Genomic DNA, 17,823 nt, shown 5'->3' on the forward strand with positions numbered 1-17,823 from the left:
TACGTGCCCAATTGGACTATTTTAATTTGATGTTGTTGGGCTGTATATAATTTTATTTTGGGCTTGTACAAAGCCCAAGTCCTAAGTCGAACGACCAAGCTCAAAGACCACTGAAAGACCAATTACCAACAAGAAGTCAACATGTTTTTAAAATGACTAAGAATACAAAATTCGTCCGGCAAGCAAAAGTGCTGGCCAAAAACCAACAAGAAGTCACAAAGAGTGCTCGTCATTTTCAAACCATGGCAAGTACCAGAATTCTCATTAACACAATCGCGCATTTTGCGAGCACAAGTTTCGTATTTTCTATTCGCCGAATGGTTAATCGTGCTCGCAAAATTCAGAGAGCGCCGAGTGTGAAGGACATCGTTGCTCGCAAAATGTGCTCACTAATGACATCTCCACTAATCTCTTCTTTGTTGTAGTGAAATAATGGGATATATTAAGCTATTATTATTATTATTGATTAACCCCCAACTCCCCTCCAAAAACCCTAATAAATATTGGTAGTTGATAGTTTAGGGTTACACCCTAGCCCACCAATTTAATCCACTATAACGACTTGTAAATTCATTGCAAAATAGTAATAGTTCACATAAAAAAAACATTATTAGATGGCAATAGTCCACCCCTCATTTTAAAAGCCAAGTGCTCCATTTTCCTTGGACATTTAAATTTTCCCCCCACCACCCATACCCCCTACACAACTTTGGTACGTATTTTACCATTAATTTATAACCACAGAATAATCAATCAAAGGGACTGTATGTGCATAAATATACACAACATTTATGGTCGATATTAAAATACATTTAAATTGGCATTAATTTTTTCGATTTAGTGAAGCGAATGCAGTTGGAGTAAATATCTAGTCATGTTTTTAGGTGGAGATGTGACGTGGTGATTTTTTTTTCTTTTCATTCATACTAATATACGTACATAACTACGTAGTGTGTGTGTGCGTGTTTTTCTATGTTATAAATAATTGTGTATCATCTCATATTCTTCCAGAAAGCCTCTTTCATTATTTTGAGTAGTAAACTTCCAAATTTATGCTTATGGAGTTCAAGATTCTGCCCTTTATTGCATTTCTTTCTGTGAGTATTAATAACTAATGATTTTTTAAAAAATATTTATCTTGTTGAAATTTAAGGATTTGATTGTTTGGTTTTATATTTTCTACTTATGTTGTTTTATGTGTTTGCAGGTGGCAATAGTTGTTAGTCATGCAGCTTTGCCTCAGGAGGAGTATTGGAATTCGGTGTTGCCAAACACACCCATGCCCAAAGCGATAAAAGAACTCGTGCAGCCAACATCAGGTAATATGCTACACATCTGATGATGTGAGAATCATTCGTGATCGCCATTATAGTTTAGTCCACATTTTATCGTTATTTATTTATTTTATAATTTAGTTAGATCCTAATACTATCAAATTTTTTATTAACGTTTTAAATTTTACAAATTTGCTCGTTATGTTATTTTATTCGTTTATATGAAGTTATAGAGAAATTGAATAATTAATATGCTTTGATTTTTAAATCATTTTGAGAAAATATATGCTACCGTGGCCTAAATGAGAATGATGTTTGCGGATTATCATAATATATTAAAATTGAAATTGCAGCAGATAATTTTTGGATTAATCAACTTTTTTTGTTTTCAAGTTTAGTTATGGATCTTATGGTTGTTTTGTATGTGAAGTGTTAGTAACAAAAAAATTTGAACTAATGAACTTGAAATTGATCTTAGTATTCTTGATTTTTTTTTTATTAATCTCAACTAATTTTGATCTGGATTTCCATTTCATGAAAATTCAATTCTATGTAGCAAAATTTTCTATAGCTCATTATACAAAATTGCATTCCTCTGTGTAACAGAATGGCTGGACGACAAGAGCACAGCCGTCGGAGTAGGCAACGGCGGAGTGAACGTCAACAACGGAAACAGCGGCACCAACGTCAACGTCGGCGGCCCAGGCGTCACTGTCGGAACACACAACAGAAATGGCAAACCCGTCTACGTTCGGGTAGCCCCGACTGGAAACCCGTTCAATTACCTCTACGCTGCCACCGAAACGCAGCTGCACGACGACCCGAACGTGGCCCTCTTCTTCCTAGAGAAAGACTTGTATGCAGGCAACAAGATGACCCTCCACTTCTCCAAACCCACAGGAGAGGAGGAAGCATTCTTGCCGCGCCACCTTGCCGACTCCATGCCCTTCTCCTCGAACAAGCTGCCGGAGATCTACAGTGAGTTCTCCGTGAAGCCCGGGTCAAGCGAGGCCGAGGCCATCAAGAAAACCATTCAGGAATGCGAGGGCACGAAGCTGCAAGGAGAGGAGGCGTTCTGTGCAACTTCCTTGGAGTCCATGGTCGATTTCACCAAGTCCGTGCTGGGGAAAGACGCGACCGCAGTATCCACCGAGGCCGACAGCACGGAGCGGAAAGTGTACCGTATCGAGGCCGTGACGAAGTTGCCGACCGACAAGCCGGCCGTGGCGTGCCACAAGCAGGAGTATGCATACCCCGTGTTCTACTGCCACAAGACCGACACCGCAGTGGCTTACCGCGTTTCATTGGTGGGTGCCGGCGGGTCCAAGGCAGATGCAGTGGCTGTGTGCCACAGGGACACGTCGCAGTGGAACCCGAAGCACTTGGCCTTCCAGGTGCTCAAGGTGAAGCCCGGGTCTGTCCCGGTCTGCCATTACCTCCCTGAGAATCACATTGTGTGGGTTTCAAAGAATTAGAGAAATAAGCATAAGCCTATATGTATGTTATTTTGTTTGTGTGGATGTATTTTAGAATTCGAATATCTACGTATGTGTGTGATATGTGGATATATGTGTGAGTTATCAGACTGTGAGTCTTTCTTTTATGTTAGTGAATTATTGAAAACCAGAATAATGATTTCTGCAAGAGAATGTAAGGCGAAATCTACGAGAAATAACTTCTAACCTTGATTCGTCTTCTGGTTTCCATCCCCTCGTGCCAAACGTATGCGTCGGGAATGGTATGTACAAGCAACATGAAATGAAAAAAAGACAACTGCAAGAAACCAATCCAAGAAATGGCAAGTTAGGGGATGAATGGATTCATACATGGTGAGACATTCTCTGCAAAATCACTATCTCCCTAGATGCATCGTGTGAAATTCACTAGCCTTCGTGTATCCTAAACCTCCACATGAGGTAGCCTAAAGCCGTGAGACGCTGCTTATATCCAGTACTAATCAAGGTGTACTAATACATATGTCTGATCAATGTATAAGGTGAGTCTAGAATAACTCCCTAGTTCGACTTCTTGACCCCTAAGGCGCCTCAAATGGCGTAGTGAAGGTTTTCAAACTAAAACTTTATGAATTCGTAGCTACTAAAGGAAATACACTTCTCTGTATTACCTTAAAATGCATCATTTTATTACTTGAGCAAAATTTATGATGACAAAAAAGAAATTGTAGATATATCACCTTAGAATTAAAGAAGGGAAACAGATTGTTTCCTCATACAAGTGTCATTGAAGTATAGCTCATCAAAAGCTAACAATTAGGATCAAAAGGTTCCAAAGATCCCCATGTTTTCCCAACTTTGATCTTGACAGGCAAAGGAACTGCAAGAGACGTAAGAGATAAATCGTTATTGACGGCAATATTGCCCCAGTAAACCTGTATGCCTTCTGCTTGGACATAACAATCATGATGAACTTTTTAAACACCATACCAAGAAGTGACATGGCCCTTTCCATGCATGATTGGAGCAACAACCCGGCCTCCTTTACAACTGAATGGTCAGCTTCCAGCACAAGTTCATCGTGTACCTGACAGGTCGACGACAGACATGTCCATCAAACCCACTAGCTTCAGAGACGAATATTGAATATTGAAAACGTAAAAGGTACTTACAATTTCCCACTGACAGTAAGAGCGATAATGTTAATATTGAAATAGAAAAGCAAACATAAATGCTTAGGGCCACGTGGTATGTATAGACCAATTACCTGTAGAAGGATCCGACAGCGACCTTTAAGCAATTGACATTTTTCAGCATCTATAAAACTTGGGCATAATGCTTCAGAATCCTCGCCGATCACATCATGCAAGCATATCATTGCAATTTTTATTATGTCGGCAGCAGATCCCTTCAAACATAGCATGGAAACAGTTAACATGTGAAATTAACAAATACCATCGCCCCCAACACCCAAGGCCACCTCTTAAAAAGGAAATAAAATCATAAGCCAAAGAAAATACAAATTGAAAATATTATATGATAACTACTATGCTGTGACACCAGCAAAAGAAAAATCACCTGACATATGGAATTCACAGCTTGTCTCTGAGCTTTGGATTTCTCTTTGCTGTTACCGAATTTGATATTTGATAAGAAACGTTTTCGTCCCTTAAGGGTCTTCACATAACTGCAGCAGAAAAGATCATGTCATTGGTAGGGGTAAACATATAACGAGAGAAGATATAGGATCCTTCTAACACAAAGTTGCAAGAGAAATTGAAAGGCGTGAAGCTGCTGCGGCCAACTTGATTGATTTTAAAGACGTTTTAATTACCAAACTTGCATCACATTTAATTTAAGGACACCTTTTCATCGATATTATATTTTCCTCACCCTTTCTTATGACAAGCCGTAACTGCTTCCTGAAGCCAGGACGCAACTCCAGGGAAAGATTTCTTGAAGTTTTGAATTGTTTCTGCAGCTTCATCTGGACTACAGTCCAACTGTTCTGCCAGTGTGTTTGGCCCCATGCCATAAAGAATTCCGTAAACCAGTCTCTTTGTTCGCTCTCGATCTTGTGAGCTCACACTAGACTCATGTTTCTCACTCCATTTTGCGGCAATCATGGTAAAGACATCAGCCTGGGGATTAGTTAGCAGCTCAATCAATGAACGGTCTTTTGAGAAATGGGCCATAAGTCTCAGCTCTATCTGACAATAATCAGCAGCTAAAAGCACCCAGTTGTCCTGCAATGAAGATAACAAATCAGAAGATGCAAATGAATCTACAGCAGGACAACTCCTGACTCGTGAAAGGATAAGCAAAAAAAGAGTTTGAGAATCTATCTAACTTCACCTGAGTAGGCACAAAGAAATCACGTGCATTGATTTTATAGTGGCTGACACATGATTTCCCATCACCTTCATTCATTTCGAACTCAACCATATGCTCAACAGACTGTGCTCAGTTCATATCAAAATCGCAGAACAGTATATTATGACTTGTGTAATAAGAATAAAATTTTTTAAGGATGAAAAAGAAATGCCACAACATACAAACCTGGAGGTTAGGCTCCTCTATTGACAGTCGGCCAGTTGCTGTTGATGTCTGGAGCCAATGACCATGCAGAGTGTACTTCTGGGCCCTCATAGAGAGCCTAGCAAGTGAACAAATTGACCCCAAAGTAGAATTAAAGAGCTTAGTTAATGTTCGATGCTCCTTAATAACTGGGACTATAAGATGCTCATCCCTGAAATTAAGCTAGATTTTGTTAGTCCCACAAATTATGGAGAAGCTGGACCTGTGACAGATGTGGCCAACATTGCATCAGTAGGGCTCAGCTAACTGCTTAGTACCTGAGCATTTCCAGACAATGTTTGTCAGTTCTGTGGTGGTTCTTCCCTTCGTAACCTTCAGGCATGGGCAGCTTCAAATGTTCATAGAGAATATTTGCTATATCTGCAGGCATTGACAATGAGAATGTCTTGCCAGCTAATCTGTAAGCTTCCTTCTCGAGCATCTTGAGTTTTTCCCCAAGGACATGCCTCGCTCTAAGGCATCCTTCCATGTCGACACCAATTCCAGATATCTCCATATCAGCAAGAATATTTACCTACAAGTGAATCACTTAACAAGCAATAATAGACACCTAAAGTTGAAAAAGAAAAGAAGAAATTACAAGTGAAATCAAGTTGCCTTTTTTTTTAACAGTCAATAGAAGCTCTGTTCGGAAGATGGTTAACTTTTTCCTTTGATGGCAATATAGGATTCCTTACCAATCGAACTTCCACAGTGATAAGTGGTTCAATTAGTTCTTCAGAGTGTAGTAATTTCCATAGAACGGAAGATAATGCTCGAGTTTGTGCAACTCTGCGGCAGCATCCATTATGTGCAGCTCTCCGTGTCTGATCCTTCCATCTACCACTACGGTTAGTGGATGCAGCAGCATCACTAGATAACCTCCTTTTGGCTTCCTGTCATAACTGTAACTTTAGAGATTGTTTCTGACAACTAAGACTTTTTAAAAGATGAATAAATGAATATGTAACCCTTGGCTAAACAATATAAAAATCACTTGAACTATTATAAAGAAATGAAATATTTGTTTATACATCAACATTTGCATAGCTATCCGTCCATATTTGTGTCGTTAAAACCTAACCAATATCAGAATCAGACAGATGTTGCATCACATTCACAAGACATCTACTACACAGTATTTGAGAACAAAAACGATACTATATTCCTGAGAAACAACACATCCAATTCACAAACTGAAGCGAAAGAGAGAGAAATTACCTTTTCCAAATTAGGACAAGAACTTTTCTCCTCATCAGGCGATAGAATCCATGCAACAACACTCAGATCAATTGCATTCCTCAAATGAATAGGAGAAAACATAAAGTAGGAATTGTCTATAAGCTCCAAACCCAAACTTTTGATCCCCCCATGTGGGGTGCTAAACTTTTGGACAGAAGCAGCGGGACGTTTTAGCACCTGAATTTGAACTTTTAAGTTCCAAGCGAACTTCCTGACATCCGTTTTCCCCATTATAGCCCCAAACCTAGTCCACCTCTTCTCGGCCATCTCCACCTGCAGATTTGGTGGCAGAACATTCTTGCTGCCCACAGAATGATCATCTTGTTTGCTGCTATAGCGAGATAAGTCCTTTGGAATACTTAAGTAATACACTGGAGAATTCTCCCAGCAGATGGCTATGCCATGTACCTCAAAGGGAGTGGTAGAGCTCAGTTCAGATTTTTTAGTAAAATGTATATCAAAAAAGAATTCAGTTGTAGCATCCAATAGATCCAAGAAAGAATCAAGTCCGCCAGGAATACTAGTAACACTGACAGGACCCTTTTCTGGCTTGTTTACTCTGCTTCCCATACATAAATTTTCATTTTCAGGCTGTTGTTCTCGACTATGATCAACATGCTCCTTTAACTGATGTTTAACACCACCAATATCTACCGTTGGATCAGGAGCCAACCCTTTTGGATTACTAGTGCAATTATTAGTAATATGTAACTCGTCATTAACAGGGTTAGTATTTTGTGCAATCAAAATGCGTTTGTCCAAATGCATTTCATCGTGTGCATTTCCTGTTGAATATGCCTCAGCCGAACCAGCTGGTTGAGGGCCTATAGGTTGGTCTCTCTCATCACATCTGTCTACAGCTAATGGTGAGTCTAACATGTTCTTAGAATTCTGAAGGAAAGCGTAGCTACTTGTAGACTCCTCCCCTGACGATGATGAAGGCTCTTTTCGAGAAGCATCTAGTGGCCGAGAAAGCTGTCCAACATCAAGTCCAAGAGACTTGAAGGCGGAGAATGCAGCAACCCTTGCCTCTTCAGCCTTTTCAAATACTATTTTCCGAGCACCATTTTTAATCTTCTTGGCAACTCCCCCTTGTATTTTCCTTTGTGTGGCACCCTCCGTGTCTACCATGAATAATTGATCCAAATTAGCTAATGGTTATATCAGCCATATAACCAAAGTTAAAATATCAAAGTATTCAAGAATCCACCATATGCCAAACAAATATATATATCTTACCCTGACCACTCCATGAAGATTCAAAAATCGCTTTGACAATTTCATGAATTGAAGCTTCAGCAATAGCTTGGGGTGTTCGTAAACCAGCCCTATAAAGTGCTCTAGCTCGGGAACCCTAAATGTCCAAGAATCAGATCAGAGTAATATCTAAATTCATATTATTTCAATAAGAAGCAATTTGCACACCTTAATAAAAGGAATGGTTGTAAGTTCCACAATCTCTGCTCTAACCCCAAATGAAACACGATGTTGGAATTTGGCGACTAAACTTTCAAGGTCATGCCAACCAAGCCTTTCACAGAACACTGAAACCATTGATGCAAACCTTCCAGCATTTTCTTGTAATGCCTGAACCATGCCTCTAGCAACTTTAAAACCTTCACAAACTTCACCAACAGGTACTTCCTACAGTCCACAAAGCTCTATCATTACACATGGACACAACTCGATATCATAACAGAAATTAACTTCCTGATTCAAATACACATTATTATGAACAACGGCCGCACAGTCGAAACATGATTCATTGTCCCATGGGACGAAAACAAGTTTACCTGCACAAGCTTGGACAAGATAAGAGCAACGTAGAACCGTCTACACATTCTAAGCATTTGTTCATCTGAGAGCATGCCATTGGTCATTGTCCCAAGTTTGTCATCATATTTTCCCTGTAAGTTTTTTCCTCTATCCCTGGATCTCTGCAGCAGTCTAGAAGGCGCACCATGAGCCATACGCATCAGGAAAGGTTCTTGTACTCCAACTCGGTTGCCAACAGACTGCATTTAAAATATTCAACATTGCAGTCAATTATATTCAGGGATTCAGGTTGGCACAAGCAAATAATTAAAAGGCAGATCAAAACTCATTGTTCAAATGCATACAAGTCCTAACCAGTTAATTTTTAAAACAACAAAATATGGTGCAGGCAGTTGGTAGTGGGCTCAGTCCTTGGGCTGGGGAATCCACAGGCAGAATATTCCCATGCAAGAAATTCAATTCTTAATATTTAACAGCTGTAGAAGAAGCACGAGGCTATAAGCTCTGAAACCTTGTCCATAATCTTGGAAAACATCAGCCAATAGAGATGCAAATTAAAGCAGTTTGACAGTAACTTTAGAAAACCATATGGCAGGCTCTCATAACTTCTACTAGGAAAAAGTTCGATGAGACTAAACCCCCTTTTAGTGGTACCTGGATTCCAACTAAAGTAAATATGAATCATTGAATAAATTGAAGTTGTATCTGGTCTACGTAACACAGTATTAGATATGAATGTAATGATTGGTGAAAATAAGAGAACTAATAAATATAAGAAAATTTAAATAAAAAAATAGTAACAATGCAAATACGAATGGAAAGAACAGGTAAATGAAAAACGGTGTATGTGAAACAGAGCTAAGATATGCTGTGTAGCTTTGTGCAACAGTACAGCCACTGCACAACTACAATCACAATTTCTTCGATGGTATATTATAACAGAAGAGGAAAAATAGTGGAAGTACCTGGTCTAAAGAAGATAACTGCATGTATCTCTCATAGTATAGTTCCCAATCTGGTTCCACATCAACATTAATGGGAGTTACCAAGTACACCAAATGCAAGTCTGAAGCTAGAACAAAACCTTCTCTTGCTCTCATGAGATCGTCCAGCACAATCTGCACAGTGTCCAAAGTTAATTGATTGCCAAAATCATCTGCTCTATAAGTTAGGTTCAACATGAGATATGTTGATAGTAAAATACATTATTAGAAAAACTCAAGAGAAAAAAACATGCGGAATGCGCTGGTCAAAGTTAGCAATCAACAAGTTATAGATTAAAATAATAATCTGTACTTTGTGAATGAGGAACGGGTAAAGATATTTACAAGCGATTCTTCTGGACAAAGAGAACTTCCGAAAGATGCAAGGCCAAGGGGTGTACTGGTGTATAACTTAGTCTCATCATTCCATTCAAGGAACTTTCTATGGCATAACCATCGAAGAGAATCCTGTGCTGATTTCACCACATCTTCAAAGGGTTTTGTTGAATTGAGGAGTGTACATCTTACATAACGATGAATATCACTAGCAGTTTGAACAATTCCTCCAGCAACAACCTCAAGTATTGCATGGGTCATACCATTCCTATCCTCTGACAAACAAGAATGAAGTGGAGGACAAGTATCATTAAGGAGTGTCAATATTCTCTTGGATTCCTCTGCCTTGCAAATTAGTACCTGTTGAATCATTTAAATATTGTAATTAATGCCCTCGTGTAATAAAAGAGTAACAATTTGACTTTGTTTACAAGCTTTGCAAAATTTAAGAAACGTAAAGGAAAATAAGTACTCAAAAAGTGATTGACTTAGGCAGAAAAAAAAAACAAATTAAACATGAGCTTGAAGAAAGAGATTAAAAGAGAAGATATATCTTACAAATAAACGGGAAAATATAAAAGAATGAGAAAAATAAGCTTACGCTCTCTCCCTTTGTGTCTATTCCAGTACGACCTGCTCGTCCAGACATCTGCTTGTACCTTGTCCCATCAATAAAATCACGACCAATGCGTGGTTGTCTGAAGATGACTCTCCGAGCAGGAAGATTAACTCCTGCTGCTAGAGTTGAAGTAGCAGTCAAGACACGTACAAGTCCTTTACGGTAACACATTTCAACAGTCTCTCTTTCCTCAACCTTTTACAGAAATGGTGAACCTCATAAACTTTGGATATAATGAATATTCATAATCTAAAGTTAGCAATATTTTAACAACAAACAATACAATAAGATTTGTGGCTCACAGACCGTAAGCCCAGCATGATGGTAGGCAACTCCAAAAGGAAGAGTTTCGTTCAGTACAGGATCCAACCCAGCGGGAGATCTTCGCAACGAATCAATAACAAAAGCAACGTCAAAAGGCTCGCCTTGCTCACCACGAGGGTTTACACAAAATCCCTTGAGATACTTTGCAATATGCTTTGCAGTTGATTCACAACCTTTCCGACTGGAACAAAATATTAGCACTGAGTGACCCTCTTGGACAACCTATCATCACCATCTCAAAATTAGTCACCTTGAAGAAAGAAAAGACTTACAGAGAAACATAGATAAAATCAAACCTCATTGCAAAGTTCAACTATTTGATCCGGATCTTTACCACCCAGTTCAGCCACCTTTGGAATGGTCCTAACAATTTCCATTTTTTTGTTGTATATTGTGCTACCAATTTTGATGTATTCCTCCAATGGAACAGGCCGAAATTCTGTCTCATAAAGAGCTGCCTAAAATAAATAAAAATACATATGAATTTCATTCATTCAACATTTAGGACCTCAAAAACTGAGTAGCTGTAAAACATTTACGATGGATTTTGCTGAAAAAGTGCAAGAAAGACTAAAATTACGATTCCCAAAATGTAAATACTTTAATGTTATGTCAGTAAGTCATGCCAAGGTCCATATTCCAAAGAGATGTCACGTATGTGCATGCTTCAAACAAAATAACAAAAACAAGGAAACTAAAATGATCATATTCTCATTGTCTGGCCATAGTTTTGGGGTAAAATCACATTTTTGGTCCCACTGGATGGAAAGGAAGTACTAAACCTACCTAGCCTTTGACTGCCACAAAATTTTCACTGTTCAAAACGTTCATAAAGTGTTCAACTTTTTTAAATAGGACTAGGTTCAAAATCTGGTAACTTAAAAATCAAATGGTGTTGCACCGCTGGCCCTTCTATCCCATGGAACTATAAATGAAATCTCCCTAAGTTACTATAACCCAGTGTCTATCCATCGTAGGAAAGGAAACGACTATGAATATTGAACATTCGTGATTAACACAATCTAATTTTATATGATAATATATGTCTCCAGCAAAGCAGTAAAAGCAAAGGATTAAATAGAATTGCAGATACTGACAACATTATCATACATTTGCTTTAGGCTGAAGAGTTAATTAGTAGAAAGATTGACAATTAAATGGGCAAATTATATATGAATGAACATGGTCGTAAAATACTTACTTGAAGCCACTCAGCAACTGCAGCCACATTTGGCAGTGTTGCACTCATTCCAATTATTTGGAGGCCACGAGTAGCATCGGACTTCCCACTACTCGACCCAGAATTTTCACCACTAGAAGACTCTACATTGCCTTCGCCAGCTGCATAGCGAAGCTTAGTCAACAATAGCTCTAATAGATAACCCCTGCTTTGATCACCAACCTGCCATTATCCATTATAACCACCCAGATATAAGAATGAATATTTGGTTAATATATATGCTAAGCTGCAGATGACACTCCAATAAAACCAAATGCAATATGAATACCATGTGCAGTTCATCAATGACAATGGTACCAAGCTCTGACAAGCGACCCTCTTCAAGTAACCTATTAATCAAAGAGTTTGCTTTCTCGATAGTGCAGACAGCGACAGATGTGTCCTTTGGAAGAGAACCACCACCCTGATTTCCATAAAAACTACGAACATGCTTACCGACTGGTTCTAGAAGAACTTCAAGATGTTCAGCCTACATATTTCCAAAAACAGATTGGATTATCAAACACCAGGGGATGAGTACTAAAACAGTTCCCTAAAAGCACAAAACCCCAGCACCTTTTCTGCACAGATAGACACATATGGAAGCACAAGAAGTGCAATTTTTCCAGTTTCCAGAACCCTCCGTAGCATTAGTATCTCCGCAACAAAACTTTTACCAGCACTATTAACAACCAAAGAGAATATTATAATGGCGATTAGAGCACACATAGATAGATACGGTAGGATCCTGATGAAAAGGGCCAATTCAAGAAACAAGATTACCTTGTGGATGCACAGTAAACAAGATTTCGATTATGCAATACACCTTCCACTTGAAGGCAATCAACCTGAAATATAACTTAGTTCAATCATTAAAATAAGAAAAACTTTGAAGAATACTTGTATGAAAGCTTAAGTTGCTAATCTTGATCCTCGGGATATATTATAGCAACGTAGTGAACTTGTTTGATTGTCTAATATGAAGAGTCTACAGTCTAACCCTCTTTACCCAGCATATTGCAAAAATATCAGTACAACGAGCTAAACTAGTGAGCCTTCTGAAATATAAAATTGGCTACAATGTTTTGATGAAACACGGCAATAATACATGACCAGGTTAGATGTTGATCATAGCTGCTAAAATATCTTATTTGGTCCTGAAAGTGGAGCCTGTGATGCTATTTGGTTCTATAAGAACATTCCCTAGTTTCATTGGTAGGACCTAAGGACCAATTCAAAAGGTTGACGACCTAAATAGCTCAAGGATAATAGAGTTACCTGCCATGGGTATAACTTTGATATGCCCCTTTTGTTGTATATTTGGCATATTTCAAGAGGAAGCCAACTACTGATATCCAAAGACCGATTTATTGAAGAGCTTGCCGGAGTGCAATTGCTTTTGAGTTCATTAGCAACAACCCTTTTATAATCACTATTCGGTGTATTGTATGCAACAGCATGGCTAATCTCCTTTAGATCTTCAACACTCCTTTTGGAATCGATGCATTTGAAGGATTTTCTTTGTGCACCAGGGAGAATTTCACCTATATGATCTTTGGAGCTACTGCACATGAGGTTATAGGACTGGGGATTGTGTTGATCGACAGAGACATGTGTCTCTTTGGTTATTAAAATGTCGGGTTTGGTTTTATTAGTATCAGCTGGTATCTCCTTCTCAAGATTTTTAGCCTCCAAACTGAAATCAAAGTGCTTTACGGGAAGTGGCGAAGCCTCCTTATCCAAATGCATCCCCACAGCAGTACAAGCACGAAAATCAGAAACGGAATGTGCAACTCCATCTCTAGTACTGTTTAACTGATTAACAAAACCTCTATCTTTCACATTGTTTGAGTTACAAGCACCGGAATCCACTGTAAAAGCCTCATTGTTTCCAGCAACATGTGAAGAAAGACCAGCATTAGGATAGGCAATCCCATCAGCAACTAGAATTGCTTCGTTCCAAAATGCATCTCCAGGAGAGAACGATGAGCTTCCTCGTGTTGACCGAGGAGTTTCTCCAGCTCCAAGTTTAGATGGGAAAGAAGCAGGTGTTTCACATTCAGCTGTATAAAGAGCAGTTGTATTATTGCATTTCCTCAAACTGGCTTGTGCAATATCCTGTCGAAATTTAAGATGAAGTTATTGAAGATCTCTGTGAGAAATATATCTGCAACTTATAAAAGGACAAATACCTTCTCTAAACGATTAAAACCAACATACACAGGTTCTTCAGCAATTTTTAACTGGCCACCCTTGGGAGAGAAAAATGATTCATTTTGAGTTTTGGATGGATTATCATCATTCTTGCAATGCACCCTACCAGAGTTTTCCTCCTCTAGGTGAAGGGCAGATGCACTACAGTGTCTTTTATCCGCAGTCTCTTTTGTATCTGAAGGAAAATTTACACTACTCCGTACATCACTGCACATTATAAGTTCTCAACTCTCAGAAATAGAGTGCAGCTCATACATTAGGGCAACGACAATAAGCTAGAAATACACATAAACACATAATTGGTGATCCCAAAGAATCCAACGAAACCCCCAAATTAGTAAAACGAGGATAGCTGCTACCTGAAATACAAAGACAAGAATTCGGTTGCAGGAGACTTCTTTCCAACACCTTCTACAGCATCATAATCTGTACCAGATAAAGATGCATTTTTTATTCTCTGAGAAACTCCGAATGCCTCGGAAATTTGTGGCTGCGTGTGGAGGGCACCCCCAATTTCATCACTAGATAACAAGGAGGCCGTCTCCAATGTCAAATTCCGCTTAGCTGGAATCCGCATTGCCTTCTCAACCGGAACATAGTCCGCACATTTAGCAGGCGAGGTCTCCAAATAGCCTGCCAAAGACCCTTTGGCACTAGGTGAACATTCACTTTGGGTTTTCGCTTCTTTTTCTGGTCTCTCCGATTTTGACAATGGTGGCACAAATTTTCTCTTCTTTTTCGATGAAAAGAACTGCAGATTTCACCAGAATCCCACCAACAAAAATGAGAAGAAAAGGTGACTGGAAACCCAATTCGCACTACATTTCGCTAATTCCATTATTAGAAAAGGAAGAAATAAAATTGAAAAGCAAAATTAGCCGCAAAACCCATACAGAAAATCAAAAATCTTGATTCAATTCGTTCGAATTGAAAACATTAATGCGTGAAAGGGGATAGAGCTGAAACCTGGTCGATCCGGGCACGAGTAGAATCGGATGCCATGGCACTCTTTCGTGCCTTTGAGGAGAATTTGGGTCTGTATAATGAATTTAAATTTTTAAATGGGTACTGTGCAACAGTAACGAAGGTGTATATATATATATGGAGGGAGAGATGGGAAGGATGGAGGGAGGTCGGATCGATGTTGAATTCAAAAACCTTTGTATTTCCAAAGAAGCCCTTCCTAGATTCTCTTATCTCAGTTTCACCCCAATAATTTATCCATATCAACACATCTACTTATCTATGTTACTTTTTTACAATAATTCAAATTTGATTTTCAACATTAAAGATACATATACTACTATACTATATTTGTTATGAATCCGCTACTTAGCGGATTCTTGTCCATTTTTGTTCTTCTTATACTTTTAATCCTATAATACCTATCTATTTTTATCTATAACTACTATCACACCTAGCTTCATTTTTCACATCTTTATCTATTCTTCAATTTCGCCAAACATTCGTCACAATAGCGTGTGATTACACATAGAGTGGAAGTACCATATAATTAGATAAATAGCGAGACACGTAGATATTGAGGTTATCAATATTGCATCAGACAACAATCTAGCATGTCCTAGAGCCTTCTTGGCGCAATGTTTAATCGTCATGTGAAAGCGATGGGTGTTAGATATTATCAATAAGGTGACAACTATATAGGTTTGAGATATTTTGACAGTTTTTGTATATTCGAAATATGTTTTGGGTGAAAAAAAAAGTAGGTATATATCAAAAAGTTTTCCCTTAGAATCCCAACAAATATGACCTACTTTTTTTATTTGTTTCAATCAATATGACACATTATTAAAATTAAAACTCATTTCGTTGTATTCTCTACACTATTCTCTTTTTGCTTAATACACAAAATAACACTACATAAATCTCGTGCCGCTCAATGAATGATCATCTTCCCTAAGACAAAAATAATGTCTTTTATGTTGTTTTAAGTAAGATTAATTGGTTAGAAGATTTAACGTTGAATCCAACTATTGGAGTGACATGAGTAGGCAAACTCCCGTCCATAAAAAAAGAGTAGTTGTAAAAGGTATTCCGTAACCCGTATGAACATGGATATGATCCTTTTGCTAATCAATTGTCCATTAATTTGTTTTCTATATTATTTATTAATTCAAATGAGTTAAAACAATTATTTTAAACAATAATCCAATGAGATCCTCGGTAGCATGAATCTTCAAAATTCCTCGGCATGGTGTACCACATGACACTTATAATTGATCAAAAACACCTTGATCGAAATTTGACTAATAATACCAAATATTTTGATTTTGTCGCTTGATTGATGAACAACGAGAATCTACAAAGAACGGAGGTAGACGATTTGGTACGAGGATGAATGACGCCACAAATGCGATGAAGGAACTGTCTGCTAAGTCATGAGACGAAATGAGCTACGCCTCATAAGAGCGTGAAAGTCAATTAATTGGTATAATTACGAAAATAATATCAAAGTCAATTAATATTGGCCAGGAACTTTTCATCTAGTTATTCCAATTAACTAGTAAAGCAAAAAAAAATATCTAAATTAAGAAATTTAGGAAACCATGATTCGTAGAAGGAAATAAAATAAAAGCCAATTAATTTCAATCATGTATGCATCATGTTGGCTGGCAGAGTATCGATCATAGATAGACCTGTCCAAGGTTTACCGAACCGGCGGTTAAAACCGAAACCGTAAACCGCCGGTTACGGTTCCGAACCGAAACCGTGAGAATTTACCTGAACTGAAATCGTTGATTTTTGAACCGTGCTTCGGTTTAGGTTCAAAATTTTTTAAACCGAAACCGTGCCGGAACCGCGAAAAACCACCGAAAAACTGTGAAATCAAGCCGGAACCGCAAAAAATAACAGTTTGAAACCGTAAAAAACCACCGGAAAATCGCCGATTCGGAACCGAAACCGTAACCGCGAAACATCCACGCAGTTGGATTCCGGTTCAGCAATTTTCAAAACTGGAACCGGTGGTTCCGAACCGTAACCGCCGGTTCCTGAACCGTGGGCACCTCTAATCATAGAGTTCAATGTTGTCTCTTTATTGGCAGATGCGATCTATACACATTCGCAAGTGTTCGTTGGAAAAACCCAACCTTTTGATATCTAATACTCCCTCCGTCCACAAACAATAGATCTATTGTTGTTCGGCACGGGTTTTAATGTAGAATTGGTAAAGTAAGAGAGATGAGGAGAAAAAGTAGGTAAAGTAAGAGAGATAGGGAGAAAAAGTGAGTAAAGTATGAGAGAGAGAAGAAAAAGTGGGAAAAGTATGAGAGATAAACTTTCCATTTTTAGAAAGTGATCTATTTTTTGTGGACGTCCCAAAATGACAAAAGTGATCAATTTTTTTAATTTTTTGTGGACGGAGGGAGTATGAGCGTAGCAATATTAAATAAAATAAATAATAAAAAATAGGAGATGTGTTGATGAAATATATAAGATATACGAATAAAGAAAAATGTAATACACAATCCAAAAGGGAAAAAAACAAATAATTTGAACAATTAAAGCGTTCATGATTTCGTTCGATTACGAAAATATACGTATTCATAAATGGAAACAAAAAACTTAGAAAAACAATAGTTTATAAATTTTGAAAACTGTTTTGTAAAAAAATATTAACAATAACAACACTTCTACTATTATCTTCATCTCCACAAACTAAAATCTTCAGACCTTCACGACTCATGACTCTAGATATAGCATCATACAGTTGTCCATGAGTGAAGGTTGTTTTTTTCAAAAATAATCCAACATGAGAGAGAGATTGACCTTGACTTTTGTTGAT

The 17,823-nt window shown here is 38.1% G+C and overlaps 2 protein-coding genes across 2 annotated transcripts; one reads left to right on the forward strand and one right to left on the reverse strand.

Moving 5' to 3' along the window:
* Positions 1-940: 940 nt before the first annotated feature.
* Positions 941-2,906, forward strand: RD22 (BURP domain-containing protein). Its single transcript, XM_048114960.2, has 3 exons — positions 941-1,097; positions 1,208-1,319; positions 1,881-2,906. The coding sequence occupies exons 1-3, from the start codon at positions 1,053-1,055 to the stop codon at positions 2,747-2,749; spliced, it is 1,026 nt and encodes a 341-aa protein (XP_047970917.2). The 5' UTR covers positions 941-1,052; the 3' UTR covers positions 2,750-2,906.
* On the reverse strand, positions 2,542-15,098 carry LOC125214081 (MUS308 and mammalian DNA polymerase-like protein). Its single transcript, XM_048114959.2, has 27 exons — positions 14,985-15,098; positions 14,378-14,769; positions 13,997-14,225; positions 13,083-13,922; positions 12,588-12,652; positions 12,381-12,486; positions 12,094-12,294; positions 11,787-11,987; positions 10,882-11,043; positions 10,568-10,807; positions 10,244-10,456; positions 9,652-10,002; positions 9,289-9,441; positions 8,341-8,562; positions 7,973-8,191; positions 7,787-7,901; positions 6,527-7,671; positions 6,004-6,201; positions 5,584-5,840; positions 5,288-5,477; positions 5,084-5,185; positions 4,622-4,974; positions 4,307-4,415; positions 3,996-4,136; positions 3,719-3,815; positions 3,469-3,608; positions 2,542-3,047 (listed from the first exon to the last, which is right to left on the reverse strand). Exons 1-26 carry the CDS (start codon positions 15,018-15,020, stop codon positions 3,538-3,540), a joined length of 6,408 nt encoding a protein of 2,135 aa, XP_047970916.2. The 5' UTR covers positions 15,021-15,098; the 3' UTR covers positions 2,542-3,047; positions 3,469-3,537.
* Positions 15,099-17,823: the final 2,725 nt, after the last annotated feature.

Source organism: Salvia hispanica, chromosome 3 (assembly GCF_029641045.1).
Source record: "Salvia hispanica isolate PSC_SH4W2 chromosome 3, Shi_PSC_v1, whole genome shotgun sequence".
Taxonomy (NCBI): domain Eukaryota; kingdom Viridiplantae; phylum Streptophyta; class Magnoliopsida; order Lamiales; family Lamiaceae; genus Salvia; species Salvia hispanica.